Below are 14,678 nucleotides of genomic sequence, written 5' to 3'. Positions count from 1 at the left end.
CAATGGGGTACACGGCACCGATCTAGCCCAAAACTCCACAGCCTCCCTCCCCCTAGCTCGTGTGCGCCTCCGTCGCATCTGCTCCATCATGCCTCATCTGAAAGAAAGTCAAAGTAGCAGGAATGAGTATATTTTATATACTCATTAAGCAGCTTGCTGGTAGTTTATATTTCGTTATTAAGTCTTATTGATCTTCTACATACGTTCGGTTATTCTCTTTTGGGGATTCGTTCCCCCGTATAGGCTCTTCCCTAGGCTACTCTAGGTTTTCTCATTCTTTTTCTTTTGTTCTTGGACCTATCTGAACCTCTCGCTCTTGGAATATTCTTAAGTTGTCTAGGTCTCCAGGTTTGTCATTTCTACTAGTCTCTCATCATCATCATATCTCAAAGCCCTCGAGGCGCAACCTCGATGCTCAAGGTCCATGCATTCTAAGAATCGACCGACTCTCAAGTGTACTATTACGAACCCCCGCCACTCGTGACTGGTTCACTTAAAGGAAACTAATTGGCAAACTTACTATAAGTCCCCACAAAGTACTATCTACAATAATAGGTCAGTTCTATAGTTATTCGGACTCCTGACAATCGAGCCAAGTTTACCATTAGAGGTTAGTTGGCGAACCCCTAATCGTCTCCGTGTAATTGCTAATATCAGAACGTATGTAACAGAGACATAGCATAATGATCTAATCAGGGAAACCTAGTCATAAATCTCAATCGTACACAGTTCATACTCGCTCCAGTAAACATACATAATCACATTCAACATGTCTTATCTCAACTCATTCTATGCTCAAACATATATAGTCGGTTTCCCATAACATGCATTAAATCATACTAAAGACATGCTCTCAATTTCAGTCATATCATAACTCAACAATCCATTCCTCGATAGACGTACATCATAACGTTTAACGTCTTTTACATGAATCAAACCAACTCATTTCTATGGTTTACTCCTCATATCATACTTTCATGCATACTACAAGTATAACTAATTCCAAGGTCCGAGGTGCCACATACTTGGAAAGCGTGACACTATTTTTGGTTCGGGCTTGCGTCTCTGGGGAGTTCCAAAATTTGCCAAACTCCTCAATAATACATTTTCCTTCAAGGCTTTTAGAACGCGTCTGCTAGTGATAAGTTTCCACACCCTTATAAAGAATACTTTGTTATCCTCCCCAACTGATATGGGATCTCACAGATAGCCCTCTCGAAACACTATTGATACTATAATTTCTTATGGTATTGCAACATAGTTGTACCTTTAGTTTCTTGTTAGAAAGATCCTAGCAATATTATATGAGACATCTTCTTTTCCGTTATTTTCCTTAAACTTTTGACTCGGTATTTGTATGTAACGCCAGTTGAGTTTTTATCTTCAGGTTTTATTACAGTAGCAGTTTGGGGTATTATTATGATCCATCTACAGGACTCTTCTGTTCTGCTACATCTGGGCAATGGTATGCTCAGTGACTTTCTTAGTTTGATTGCATTTTTGCACTTATCTTATTATATATATGGCTGGGAACATTGAAGTTGTTTGGTTGATTCTTGTTGAATAAGTTTTAAGGGTTTGAAAGCTTAATTGTGCTGGTATATATACCTTTGTTTTATGGGATTGCCTTTGTTTTATGGGATTGCCTGATTTTGATGGTAGAGTAGTGTGTTGGGTTCACTCATATGGATCCATTGGATATCAGTCAAATGTCAATTTCTTGGGTTTTTTTTGTTTCTTCTGCACTCTCGTTTTTAAGTGTTCCTGGATGAATTAGATTAGTTCTTGTTGATGACTTGAAGAATAGAGAACTAAAACCAGGTGGCATGGTCAATAGAATTTCAATGACAATGGAGAACTGGCGTAGATCGGTAGTTGTGTGTGGGAAAATTTGGATTCGTGTCGCATACGACTGGGTAACGTATGCTCAAGCCTCTGGTCTCGTTTTGAGAAGAAAGTTTTAGAGAACAGGGTAGAGAAATTTGCATACGACTGGGTAACGTATGCTCAAGCCTCTGGTCTCGTTTTGAGAAGAAAGTTTTAGAGAACAGGGTAGAGAAATTTTCGAAAACGAGTTTGAAAGTAGGAACGAAAGAAGATTTGAAAGTAACGTTATACAGCTATAAGCAAAAGGCAACACAACGGCTTAGATAGCATATAACTAGTCGCATCCCCCTAATACATTTTGAGGCGATTCAGGTTTGGTGGGTCTAGCTGTGATTTCACCGGTCATACAAAGTCTAAGGGGAAGAGTTGACGACTAGTCACACCCCTATAGTACATATTGAGGTGATTCATAATTTCACCGTATAATTATACAAACATAAATACAATAGTAAGGCAATACAAAAATTAAATAAAGGGTTTGGCATGGCAAATCCCAATTTGTATGTATTTTTTTCTCTCTTGGAATGTCATTTGTAAGTTATGTTTTAACTATTGCTATTTCATTTTGTTGTTGTTACGTCACTCAGAATGGGAAAGTGGTCTAATGGGAAAGTGGTCTAATGTAACTTCGTTCGTCCTCTCTCTTCTAATCAAAAGATAGGAGAGAAATCCTAAATTCTAAACCCTAAACTCTCCTAAATTCTAAACCCTAAACTCTAATTATTGTCTCTCATCTAATCAAAAGTTACGAGAGAAACTTTAAAGTGGGATTCTAACTTGTTAGAGTTATCTTATTGAGGTAAGTGAACTTAATGTTGCACGACTTGGTTGGATGAATTGTTTGTCGTATAATTAGCATGTGCAATACAATGCTCATGAGTTACTGAGACTAAATGTTGTATGGTGTATGATTAACATATGCTATTATGATGATTGGTCGGGAATTTTTTGAGAATAGTAGTCATGTATGAATACGAAAGATGATAAGTGAGTTACGAGTTATGATTATGTATGAGTACATGCAGTGTTTGTACCTCACCGTTGAATCATTAATTTCTCGTCTAAGAACTTCATGCTTCTTGGGCATTACTTTTTCAATTATACATTAGACGTACACACAATTATGTTATTTCTCATTTTCCGTGATTTTGGTATGCGTAAATGTATGTGAATGCATATAGTTAGGCATAAGAGGTCTATGTGTAGACTGTAAATGTATGTCCAAATTTTCCCATAAAAGTGGGATCCAAGAGCAAATAGGTTTTCTGTCCTACTAGTCACATACATGGTCTATTTCTCAATCAATACACAAAAACAATATATGTGCTGTGCTGTGCTGTGCTTGACTTGTCAAAAACACCCCATCATTTAAAATGTGCATTTTACAAAATATGAATTTTTAAAATAAAATGTTAGTGAAGTTTCTAAAGCCAACAAAAACAAGAGACAGGATCAAATTCATTTAAAAGTTTTTAGTTTCATCTCCCAATATATTGAACACTTTGATCTCTGACAAGCAATACACAAAGATCAAACAGTTCACAATTCATAACAGCAGTGACTAAAAGACTCAGCACGTAACTCAAAAACTAAATCATTAAATACCAACCCATCCCAAAATTTATGATTTAATCTTCCACTCCAATTATTAGAACTTGAAAAAAAAGAAACAGCCACACAATGCATACAACATATCAAAATAATACTAAAAATATATCCTTAATTATGTAGGCCTTTCACAAATTGGAACATCAATGATCAAACACAACACAACTTACCTGATAACATTGGAAATACTTTGTCAATGTTCCTCATTTTGTTTGGATGTAAAAAAATTAGAGCAAACAAAATTGTTGATGTAAAAAATCTGCAAGCATCTAAAAGCAGACTCTGTAATGGAATAAACCATAAAAAGGATGCAAGCAATCTAACAAGCTTCCTGCCAGTTAAAGCATCTCTCTTTCGAGCAATAGATAAAAGATCAGATAGGCAGTATTTCCAAATCCAAAACCTAGTTGCAGCTAAAAGCAATATAGTAATCGTGTTCACCAAGCACGTAGTCGTACGTGTTCACCAAACTACTTAATTTATGTTGCAAATCAATGTCAGAATTTTTATCAAGCAAATTTTCTTACAGACATGAAGTGAGCGAGAACATACGTGCAGAACTTTATTTCGAGGCAAGCAAAGATCAATGCATCCATTGTCAAAGCAAACTGCAAACATCATTGCCAGCCTCACCCCCACAAGGGCAGCAACAGCCAGCTACAGCGTTAGCACTTCAGAATCAATCAATCAATCGAACCGATGACTATCGTACATCAATAAAGATATCTGCTATCAAACACCACCGCAACAATTGTGTATCCAAAAGCTACAACAAGTCAGTCACCACATCAAGCAGCAAGCAAGAGATTGATTTAAATGTTTGGGATACTAACCTGTCATGTTCGGATAATACACAACTATAAACTAATACACAAAACTATAAACTTATGTTACCGTGGCCAATCATGTTCGGACGCAAAGATCAAACCTGCAGCTAAGTTTTCTTAATCCAGCCTTCGCCATTAAAATCAATACCGATCTCAAATGCATCATCAGCTATGAGTAAAATTCGATCAACACAGGAGGGTCAACCCTATATATCAAAGCCTCTAGATCTCCTTGGCAGGTGAGGTGCAACTTTCAAAACTTGGATAGACCAGAATGAATAATCAGGCCAAACATCAAATCCTAAAGCATTATCAAGTTTTTAAAAACATTCAAATGTGGCCAAAACCTTACCAATAATTTTTTCATCCAGTGAATATTAGTTAAGACACTGTCCACAGCAACATCATACTGCATAGACAATCATACTGATAAATCAGCAAACTGCTGCAACCAGCATCAAAGTCACGATCACCCATCTATCACACAGAAACAGCATCAAGAGCCACAAAATCAACATCGGCCAAATCAGGCGCCGGTCACTCTTACCCCGAACATAACTATAAAATCCAATAGAGGATTCAATGATGAATCAGGATAGCTAAAATATTTATTAAAAAAAAGGAAAATGGGGAAAAGAAAAAGACACCACAATTGCTCAAGGTAAAATATTACTAGTACTACAGGGTGGAGAGGAGAAATATAAAGGAGGAAGAACATGTCCCAAGCTATATCCTATGACTGGATATAAGGATACAGACAGCAGAGCCAAAAAGTATCAAACTGATACAAGATAGTAGATAGGCACATTAAGCTCAATATATGATAATTGAACACCATAGGAAAGTCCTACCAAAACTAGAACTTATAGTCTGATAACATTTTTAATCAACGAGTCCTCAAAGCATCCATTCCTGCACTGCTCGGAAATGTAACAGTTCTCCTTGCATCCATCAGTATTCACTTCTGTCAAAATTAAGACAAGTGAACATTTAACTACTAACACCAAGTCTAGACTAATCATTTAAAATAGTTCCTAATGCAACTCACATCAACATCTGAATTTGGTTGAGATGGGCTTCTTGAATCAGCAGGTTGACCTCGGGGTGAAACACTCCTGGAAGTTGGAGACCTTCCACCATCGCCATTTCTTTCAGGACTTTCACCCCTGGGAGATGGACTCCCCTGAGGAGATGCACTCCTTGGACTAGGGCTTTGTCGACCAGGAGAAGCAGCACTGTAATATGTAGAACAATGACTGATTAGAAATAAGATTTTCCGCACTTTTTCCCAAATGGATAAAGATGATTAGAAATACAATTCCCAACTTTCTTCCAACTGGATAAAAATTGTAAGAAATTAACAACCTATCCACAGAACGACCACGACCACGGCCACGACTTTGGCTATGGCTACGGCTACGGCTGCGGCTGCGGCTTCTACGCTCATCAACGTAGCGTCCTCTTCCCCTCCCCTTGGAATAATCAGGACTAGGCCGCCTAGGACTGATGCTCCGGCTTCGCCTACGATAGTCTCTTTCCCTCTCCCTTTCTCTTCCACGCCTATCATGATCAACCCTGTCCAAGCTTCTGCTTCTACTTCTGCTTCGACTTCTTCTCCTATAATCCCTATCTCTGTGATCATCCCGATGTCTGAAAGTAATAAATTTCAATTAGTAACTTGAATTTAAAAAAATGAAGATAAAACTACAAAAGCTCATAAAGTAATGGATCTTAATAGAAAGAAAGTAAGAAATTCCAAGTAGTTACTTTACATGCAAATGGTCAAAATTTGAACTCCATGAAAGAAAAGGTTTGAGCACCACTATCTAGTCCTAGCCATATATAGAATACACTGCTACAGTCTCCTTTTAGATCTTCCAACATTTTACGTTTCCATAATTATAGTATCTCATGTTAAAACAGCATACCATATCTAACCTAAAAAAGAATGAAAAACTTGGACAAAACAGCATCTTCGAACCTCATATCTGAGATAGCAGAAAACAAGAGCTTGCTAAAGTAATCCTAGGCACAAACAGTTAACACAATATCTTAGGGTTCAAAAATGTGGCTGCATCATATTCCTCGAATATCCTATTTCAACCGAAGCTTTCACCCTTGAACATCTTAAAGCTGAAGAAATAATAATTCCACCAAGGAACTCTAATGACCAGACAATATTCTTCAAGGATAAGGACAACAAATATTTAATCCCAATATAAAAAATTCATAGGGATGTGGAAGAGAAAATTACCGTCTCCGTGGACTGCGACTTCTAGACCTGTATCTCGACTTTGGAAATGATTCACTGACCTTTCCTTTGTGACTAAAAGCATATTTTGACATAAATACAACACCCATTAGCAAAACAAATATATAAGAGGTGAGAAGTTAGGCCCAAACGTAAGCATTCATCGAGGAAAACCACTACTTCATTACTCACATCCTTTCTGCATTTGGACCATATTTTGCAAACTGAACGGTGATCTCTCGTCCATCAACCACAATACCTGGAACATGACAAAATTTAAAAAATTAAATAAATAATTATATATATAGCTTCAAATTTATATGCAGCAGATTAGCTCCCCAAACAAACTGCATAGAAATAATCAAATGGAAGTAAGTAGAGGCATGATCGTAATTCAAAACCAGAACTAACAAAGGAGTGAGGGAGTTAATTCAGAAAATATTGATCTTATAGGGCCCGCCCAAACTGATTTGAATAACGACCATAAGATTATCAGCCTTCAATCCAACAAAAATATAAAACATCTTCCTTGTAACTTGTATCTACAAATTAGTTCCACTTGAAGAGGAAAAGGACAAAATCAAACAACAGGAAACAAACAAAGAGGCATGGGTACCATCTAGCCTTTCCACTGCTTTCTGAGCCTCATCTGCATACTTGTAACGCACAAATGCAAAACCTCTAGAATCACCAGTTCTGAACCACGATACAATAAAAGAGACAATTACAAAATAATCAAAACGAGAATAATTGATGGCTAACAAAAGATGAACAAACAGAAAAATAAATAAAGTTCCCAACTGAGCCCAAGCATAATTTAAGCTGAATGAAGAATATCATTTCACCCTCACGTGCAAACTAATTTCATAAGAACCAGATGAATATCAATGGAAGGAAATCAATTCAATCCTAATCTCAAAATGTTTAACCTAACAAACACAAAACTCTTACCAGCTATTAAAAAAAAAAACATTCATCGTCATCTCTTACAGAAATCGAACAAATTTCATAAGAAAACAAACGCAACAAAGCAGGGAATCATACCTTCGGTCTCTGGGGATGAAGATATCGACAACCTTACCATACTTGTGGAACAGCGGGTAGAGATCATCAGCAGTGGTTCCTAAAAACACAAAAAAAAAAAAAAAAAAAAAAAAAAANGACTGAACACGATACAAAACAGAAAAACACAAAAGAAACAAGGAAATTTGAGAAAGAAAAAGAGAGATATATGGAATCATACGGAAGGTAATGTTGAGCACGAGAAGCGAATAGGTGTCTGCAATATCTGGAGGACCGGACCTTCCGAAGTGCGACATGTTGGTTGGAAGATGAAGATTAGGGTTTGGGTTAGAGACGACGGAGAAGAAAGGTCCCTGAAACTAACTTTCCTGACGAGCCCAGATAGAATATTTATACAGAGAGAGGGGCAGATCGGTAAAATCCTTCTTCCCTAATTGACCTTCCGTACATGGATTCCATTATTATAAAATTCAAATATCGAATATTTTTAATTTTTATAATGTGATGATTTGTTGGATTGTAATCCTATTTTCAAGTTAGTCAGTTTAGCCGACAAGAAAATGTCAATCAACAACTGACCCAAAATTTTTATTTACTCAAAATTTAACCCAACTCAAACTCTTTTGTTTTTAATTATGAAACATTTTACTTATCTAATACAATACACGTTACATTAATAACTAAAATCTTATAAAACTCAAATATCAAACATTTACTTGAAGCATCACTAACATTGGTTACAAACCTCAAATATTTTTATTAATCAAACTTATTCCAATTTTTTATTTTCTAAAAATTCAATCCAATTCAAACCAAAAAAAAAATAATAATAATCTTGTTGGGTTGGTCGAAATCTCAAGTTATGTGAACATCGCTCTCGCCGTCCCTACAAAATAATACTCTATAACCAATTAAGGATAATAGTACCATCAAATACGTTGAGAGTAAAATGTTTTAATAAAATTGATGTAAAGTAGATTCTTCGATCCTTTTATATTTTTTTTTTTTTTTTCATCCATTTGAATCAAACAATATTAAGAATGTTACATGATTTTACTAAAACGTATGCTCTTTTCAAGGCGAAATCTCCACCGACTTTATTTCAGTGTATCAAGATATCGATCTGAAATAAGATTCTATTTATTATTATGTCAATCAATGTGTCAAGATGTCAATCTGAAATCTTATTCCAGTTCGATATATCCACCTACAAAACTCTCATTTGACTTTCGGCTCGGTAGGTGTATTATTTTATATTTTTCTAAAAGAATATTCGTTTGTTTCTTTCTTCCTTGTCGACCACAACAGCCAAAAACAACGCGATTGAGCTTACTTAGAGAAAGGAGGGGTTGAGTCGACATCATTCTCTTGTTTCACGATATTGTCACCAAGTAACCTTAGAAGTTTGGTTAATTGATTTTAAGAAGGTTTTAGGCCATAAATTGAATATGAGAGAGAAAATGAAACAAGGAGATAATATGGTGAAGATAAACCGTTTTCCACGAACTATCACCACCTCACCTAACCCTCTATTTCCGACCCAAATGGTCCCGACCTAATGCCATTGACTCTGTTCATCTGCATTTCCTAAACTTTTTTTTTTTCTTTATTTTGGGTGTAACAAAAACATCCATAAACTACTCCCAACAAAAGTTTAAATACTAGATTCCTTAAACTTAAAAAGAAAATCTTAAATTTTCAGCATTTCTATTCTATCATGAAACCGTCACAATTCAAGATGCGATTGTGCCTCGAGAAAGTCATCGAGAACAATGACTAATTTGAATGGGGGGAGAATGTCACAACCATACTATGAAAAGAGTAGGTTGTGACTCTCACGTTGCAACAAGAGAAGCGAAAACCTCAAGTGGCGCCCATCCGGCCATGCAAGGGCCTAGACGAGTGCCATGATACAACCAAGGAGGATGGTGCATAATCTAACACACCACACAGAATGAGAATTGAAGACAAGTCGAGGCATAAGCAAGATAAAGGCATCAAATAGACAAGAGTGGCAAAGATAGGCTTGGTGAAGGGCCTATTGTTCTCTGTGACAAAACCTAAGAAAAATAGTAACAAAATGCAACTAATATGAATATAATTTAAAGCATAAGCATTTTAACTCAATACTAAAGTATAAAATGTTTATTTACTAATTATATATTAATTTTTGAACATTTTATTTTTATTATTTTTCCAGAAATATCCATCAACATATAGACATTTTACATTTGGCTTGTATATAACATTAAAACATAACTACTACATAATCAATTTTCAAGTAACATTTTTCAAATGCTAATAATAATCTAAACAGCTAGCACAACATGAGCAAATAATATCCGTGGCGCATAAAAACAACCAAACATACACTATAGCTTGTAATCAACTTCAAAGAATTATACTCCTACATACCTGAAATATGTCACTCTCCTCGCAGTATGCAACATCCCCTCCTATAGTGAAACGTCCCCTCCTATAGCACCTTGTCCTGTAAATAACCAGCATTGTTCATATAAGCCATGGGAACTACATAAATCCTGAGATAATACATGTACATGTTTCTTTTCTTCTTCTTCTCTCTTGCAAGGCTGAGTTACTGGAGTTTCCAGTTTTCTTAGTACCCTTCTAAAGGGGTAGATTTTCATCGTGAAATTAAATATATTGATAAGTTGGAAAGTTTTGCGCCTAAATTTTTGAAGGCATCATGTAGCAATTTTGAACAACGAAGAATCTAGCACTTCAAGACGCAAAACATTGATGCATAGATACAGGCCTTATCAGTTAAATTCTAGTAATCAAGTTTTGAGCGAGCATCATTGCAACGGCCCAAGCCTACCGCTAGCAGATATTGTAGTCTTTGTGTTTTTCCTTCTGGGCTTCCCCTCAAGGTTTTTAAAACGCGACTACTAAGGAGAGGTTTTCACACCCTAATCGATGTGGGATCTCACAATCCACCCCCCTTCGGTGCCCAGCGTCTTTTCTGGCACACAGTGTCCATCCCCCTGGGGCTCAGCCTCCTCACTGGCACATCACCTGGTGTCGCCTCGTTCCCTTCATTGTTTTCAGTACAAGATGCTGATTTGTTTTGTTTACTATCCCCAACAATATTTTATGGTTTAATGTTTCAAATGCCAATTTCTGAAGGACGAGGAAAAAAAGAAGAAAGATAAGAGAGAAGTAAACTGAAAAGTCCAATAGTCCTCGGATATGCCTTAATGCGGAAAGAAATTCAAATATGTAAAACAAATAAACAGCTGCAAAATCTCATCACGTTCAGCATCAGAATGCATTAGTTGAATCAGAATGCATGCAAGAATGATAATGTAATAACTAGTAAGACATCAGTGGGATTAATATTATGGAACTCAGTTGTCGCCAAATTGTACAGTACAAAGAAGCTTCAACTGAATTCTTGAATTATGCATGAATAAAGTAGAATACCAAGTGCAGAATGAAAAGAAGTCGGGCCTTATTGAGTACGTATGTGCAAAGAAAATTTTGCGAGCACAACAGGATAATAGTCGGGTAGCTTGCCTGAATGCCAAGTCTTTTTAGTAAAGCGCGCTAGCAGTAATCAAACTAAAGCACACACTCAAAAGTGCTTCGTTCAAAAGGATCAAGCTCTCTAATTACTTACAGCACTGCTACGTGCTGGTACTCAATTAGTTGCACTGACACGTTTCATTTCAAACAGGTCAAAAACTATGTTTGCTTTTATAGAGTTGTTTATGCAAAATCCTAGTAACTCAATCATGTATGGGGAATCCTGATAAGATGTACTCAAAATTCAAATTCAGACCCCAGAATCCCATTATTGATTGCAGAGGTTCCTGCCATAGATCTCCAAGTAATTGATGAACAAACTATATGGTGAGACATACAAAATTAGCTAATTCTAGCCAAGTATAACTGAGCTCACCTAGACGACAATAGGATGCATACAAGATTCTAGATTGTCTAAACTTTTAAATATAATACTACAGAAAAGCACCATACGAAAACCATATATCTTAGCTTAAAATATCAAGCGTGGAATATCATGGAGGTTGAGATGGGATGATGGGTTTTAGCTAATAAACAAACTTGAAAAATGAATTGATAAGCAGCTTTCCAGGCAGGAAGATTAAAATTTAGAACCCTAAGAACTGGAAGTGTGAATCTTGACAAGAAGAAGAACATAACATAATAAATCAGATGTAGTTGTGAGTTGTGACTTACGAATTTATGATGCTGACCTTGAACCTTAGAAGAAAAACCACAAGTGGTCAAATGCTTCGCAAGTGCCTCTCCTAGCTCTTCCCGCCAGTTGGGTGTGATTTTTGCTTCAGCTGCAGGCCACACGACTGCGGTCTCAGAAGCAAGGTCAACACTAGCATGTGACACTTGTGGCTGTCCATAATATAACGAGAAGAACAATGAAAGGTTATTTACAGGGCAGAGAAAAATTGTTACTGTGAATTCGAAAAGTAGATGAAAATCATGGTCAATTCAAAATTATAAGCGGGTTGATCACACCAGTATTGGAGAGCTAGAAGAATCACGAGTCTCCACAATGGCATGATATTGTCCACTTTGAGCATAAGCTCTCGTGGCTTTACTTTGGGCTTCCCCAAAAGGCCTTGTACTAATGGAGACTCGTGAGTCCACTTTGAGCATAAGCTCTCATGGCTTTGCTTTGGGCTTCCCCAAAAGGTCTCGTACCAATGGAGATAGTATTCCTTGATTATAAACTCATGATCATTCCCTAAATTAGCCGATGTCGGACTTTCATCATCCAACAATAGTCAATTCAAAATTATAAGCGGGTTGATTACACCAGTATTGGAGAGCTAGAAGAATCACAAGTCTCCACAATTGCATAATATTGTCCACTTTGAGCATAAGCTCTCATGGCTTTACTTTGGGGTTCCCCAAAATGCCTCGTATCAATGGAGACTCGTGATTCCTAACATGGTATCAGAGCTTTTCATCTTCACAGATCTTGGTGAATTTCTGATACCATTTATTAAGATCGCACAATAACGCACACACTCGATCAAGATGAACACGAAGACATAGAATAGAGAAAATGCAAGGAGGAATATTGGCTAAAGGATTTGTATCGATGAGTGTGTGCATTGTTGTGCGATCCTAACAGCTATTATACAATCTACCCCTCCCTGTTCAATCGCTGGCTTTCATATATCAATTCAAAATAATATTTGATAGGATAAACAAAAGAATCAGCACCTATAGAGTATCTACAAACTCATTTCAGACAGCAATTCAACTATTCAGGTATAAATTACAATGACCAAAGAATAAGCAAGACATACAAGAAGAAATTATTAACTACATAACCACCTGACTTTCAAGAATCCTCTTGACACTCGCAGAACACCCCTTGCACCTCATCCCCTACAACAAAGAGCACAAAACCGATCAATATTTAGCCCCAATCAAAAACTAAAAACGGATAGAACTCATCTCATACTCCAACACCAAGAACAATCGCGTCTGCGGACAGCGTAGCGTCGTCCTCAGCTTCTCCAGCAAGCAAGTTCGAGCCGACATCGCCGCCATCAGGTCCACCATCGTCGTCGCCGCCGCCACCGCCGCTCTCTCCTCGAACGCCGCCATTTCCATTGCCAGAAGATGAGTTGGAGATGAATTTGTGACGACGGTGGAGAGGAGGAACAGCAGCGCGAAGCGAGAAAGAAAGAGTGGAGATAGGGGAAATGGAGGTGGAGTGGGTGAAATAGAGTGTGGAGAAGCTGCGAGTAATGGTTGAGAGAGGCGCATTGGACGCCATGAGAGAGAGGGCGGAATCCATGGAAGAAGGGAACCTCCTCGCCCAGTAAACAAGGAGAATGGAGAAGAAGATGGGCAACTGTGGTAGGAATTTGGTCAACCACTCGACTGATGGCCTTCATTGAAAAATTTGCTCGCTTATTTAACACGTCATTTCTATTATTATTATTATTATTATTATTATTATTATTATTATTATTATTATTGCACTGTCCATCAACTTTCCACTTTATCCAAAATAATAATCGTTTATTAAATTTAAATTGCCTTTAACTTTTAAAAAAAATTAAAAAATATTTTTACCGTAAATTTTTTATTAAATCGATTAATAATTTCTTTTAAAAATATTGTTTCCAACTTTTCATCAAATTTAAAAAATATATAAAATATCCTAAAAAGTTTTTAAATTTTTTTATAAAGATTAAAAATGTTAATGCCAATTTTAAAATTTTATATAGATATTTTTTAAATACGTTACTATTAAATAATAATAATAATACTTTTGAACTTTTAAATATATAATAAAAATACACGTATGAAAACATTTATAATGTGGAGTGTAATTATATATTTATTTATTTATTAATTATTAGATTTATTATTTTTTAATTTTGTCTTAAGCTAATTGTGTGCCCCACAATCAACCAATACCGAACTATAACTAACTTCCTTTTGTGGCCCATAACTACTCTCTCTCCTCTCCCTTCATTTTGCATGTTTTTTAATTTCTTAATTTATAAATTTTTCTTTATTTTTATTAGTTTTCTCAGTAATAAATTAATAATTAAATCTTATTTTTTTTTAAATATAAAATATCATCTATTACAGTTTTATTAAAGTTTAAACTAAAATTTGTTATAAAAANAAAAAAAAAAAAAAAAAAAAAAAAAAAAAAAAAAAAAAAAAAAAAAAAAACAGGGGTAGATCGGGTTGAATTCAGGTTCGGGTACGGGTCGGGTTATCCCGAGACCCAACTACCACCAGGAGCAGGCCACACAGGGCAACCTAGCTCTCGATTCCGAAGGCCAGCCCACGGTCAAGCCCAGAAGTCCAATGCAAAAATCGACCCAACATTGAAGCCCACGGTCCAGCAGCACTCCAGGCCCACGAGTGCGGCCCAGCAGCAGACTAACAACCCACATCCCAACCCACGAGGGCCTTCAGCGCGTGAAACGGTCCTCAGACGTGGCCCGCCCACCAGCATTTTCGGTTTTACTTTCTTCAATTCATACTATGATTCAAGTGCGCATGAATCAACTAGACCGACTCGTCTAGGCTTGACTATGGGC

The 14,678-nt window shown here is 36.6% G+C and overlaps 2 protein-coding genes across 12 annotated transcripts; both read right to left on the bottom strand.

Annotated features, from left to right (window-relative positions):
- Positions 1 to 3,833: 3,833 nt before the first annotated feature.
- On the bottom strand, positions 3,834 to 7,969 carry LOC111811552 (serine/arginine-rich splicing factor SC35-like). 6 transcript variants are annotated; one of them, XR_002817564.1, is made up of 10 exons: positions 7,817 to 7,969; positions 7,618 to 7,696; positions 7,190 to 7,269; positions 6,766 to 6,832; positions 6,577 to 6,648; positions 5,688 to 5,972; positions 5,371 to 5,557; positions 5,174 to 5,286; positions 4,675 to 4,880; positions 3,834 to 4,581 (listed from the first exon to the last, which is right to left on the bottom strand). XR_002817564.1 is itself a non-coding variant. In XM_023698455.1 (8 exons), exons 1-8 carry the CDS (start codon positions 7,890 to 7,892, stop codon positions 5,281 to 5,283), a joined length of 852 nt encoding a protein of 283 aa, XP_023554223.1. In that variant the 5' UTR covers positions 7,893 to 7,969; the 3' UTR covers positions 4,951 to 5,280. The 6 variants fall into 6 exon arrangements, 2 of the variants coding, with proteins under 2 accessions (XP_023554223.1, XP_023554224.1); XR_002817563.1 differs by having other exon boundaries at positions 3,834 to 4,880; XR_002817566.1 differs by having other exon boundaries at positions 3,834 to 4,880; positions 5,174 to 5,283.
- A 1,353-nt stretch (positions 7,970 to 9,322) lies between these two features.
- LOC111811346 (copper-transporting ATPase PAA1, chloroplastic-like) lies at positions 9,323 to 13,502 on the bottom strand. 6 transcript variants are annotated; one of them, XR_002817526.1, is made up of 5 exons: positions 13,073 to 13,502; positions 12,943 to 12,996; positions 11,818 to 11,988; positions 10,012 to 10,087; positions 9,323 to 9,533 (listed from the first exon to the last, which is right to left on the bottom strand). XR_002817526.1 is itself a non-coding variant. In XM_023698152.1 (5 exons), the coding sequence occupies exons 1-4, from the start codon at positions 13,409 to 13,411 to the stop codon at positions 10,053 to 10,055; spliced, it is 582 nt and encodes a 193-aa protein (XP_023553920.1). In that variant the 5' UTR covers positions 13,412 to 13,502; the 3' UTR covers positions 9,323 to 9,533; positions 10,012 to 10,052. The 6 variants fall into 6 exon arrangements, 4 of the variants coding, with proteins under 4 accessions (XP_023553920.1, XP_023553918.1, XP_023553921.1 ...); XM_023698152.1 differs by having other exon boundaries at positions 11,835 to 11,988; XR_002817525.1 differs by lacking the exon at positions 9,323 to 9,533 and adding an exon at positions 9,540 to 9,656.
- Positions 13,503 to 14,678: the final 1,176 nt, after the last annotated feature.

This window comes from Cucurbita pepo, chromosome LG15, assembly GCF_002806865.2.
Source record: "Cucurbita pepo subsp. pepo cultivar mu-cu-16 chromosome LG15, ASM280686v2, whole genome shotgun sequence".
NCBI lineage: Eukaryota > Viridiplantae > Streptophyta > Magnoliopsida > Cucurbitales > Cucurbitaceae > Cucurbita > Cucurbita pepo.
This window is presented reverse-complemented; position numbering and strand designations above follow the sequence as displayed.

Coding starts and splice junctions, on each gene's coding strand:
- LOC111811552 (XM_023698455.1), bottom strand. CDS start 7,892: ATGTCGCACTTCGGAAGGTCCGGTCCTCCAGATATTGCAGACACCTAT. Junction 7,697..7,816: donor CGTGCTCAACATTACCTTCC/GTATGATTCCAT, acceptor TTGTGTTTTTAG/GAACCACTGCTGATGATCTC. Junction 5,973..6,576: donor AGTCGCAGTCCACGGAGACG/GTAATTTTCTCT, acceptor TATTACTTTCAG/ACATCGGGATGATCACAGAG.
- LOC111811346 (XM_023698152.1), bottom strand. CDS start 13,411: ATGGATTCCGCCCTCTCTCTCATGGCGTCCAATGCGCCTCTCTCAACC. Junction 11,989..12,942: donor AGAGGATTCTTGAAAGTCAG/GTGGTTATGTAG, acceptor TATTATGGACAG/CCACAAGTGTCACATGCTAG. Junction 10,088..11,834: donor TTTTTCTTCTAAGGTTCAAG/GTCAGCATCATA, acceptor GGTTATTTACAG/GACAAGGTGCTATAGGAGGG.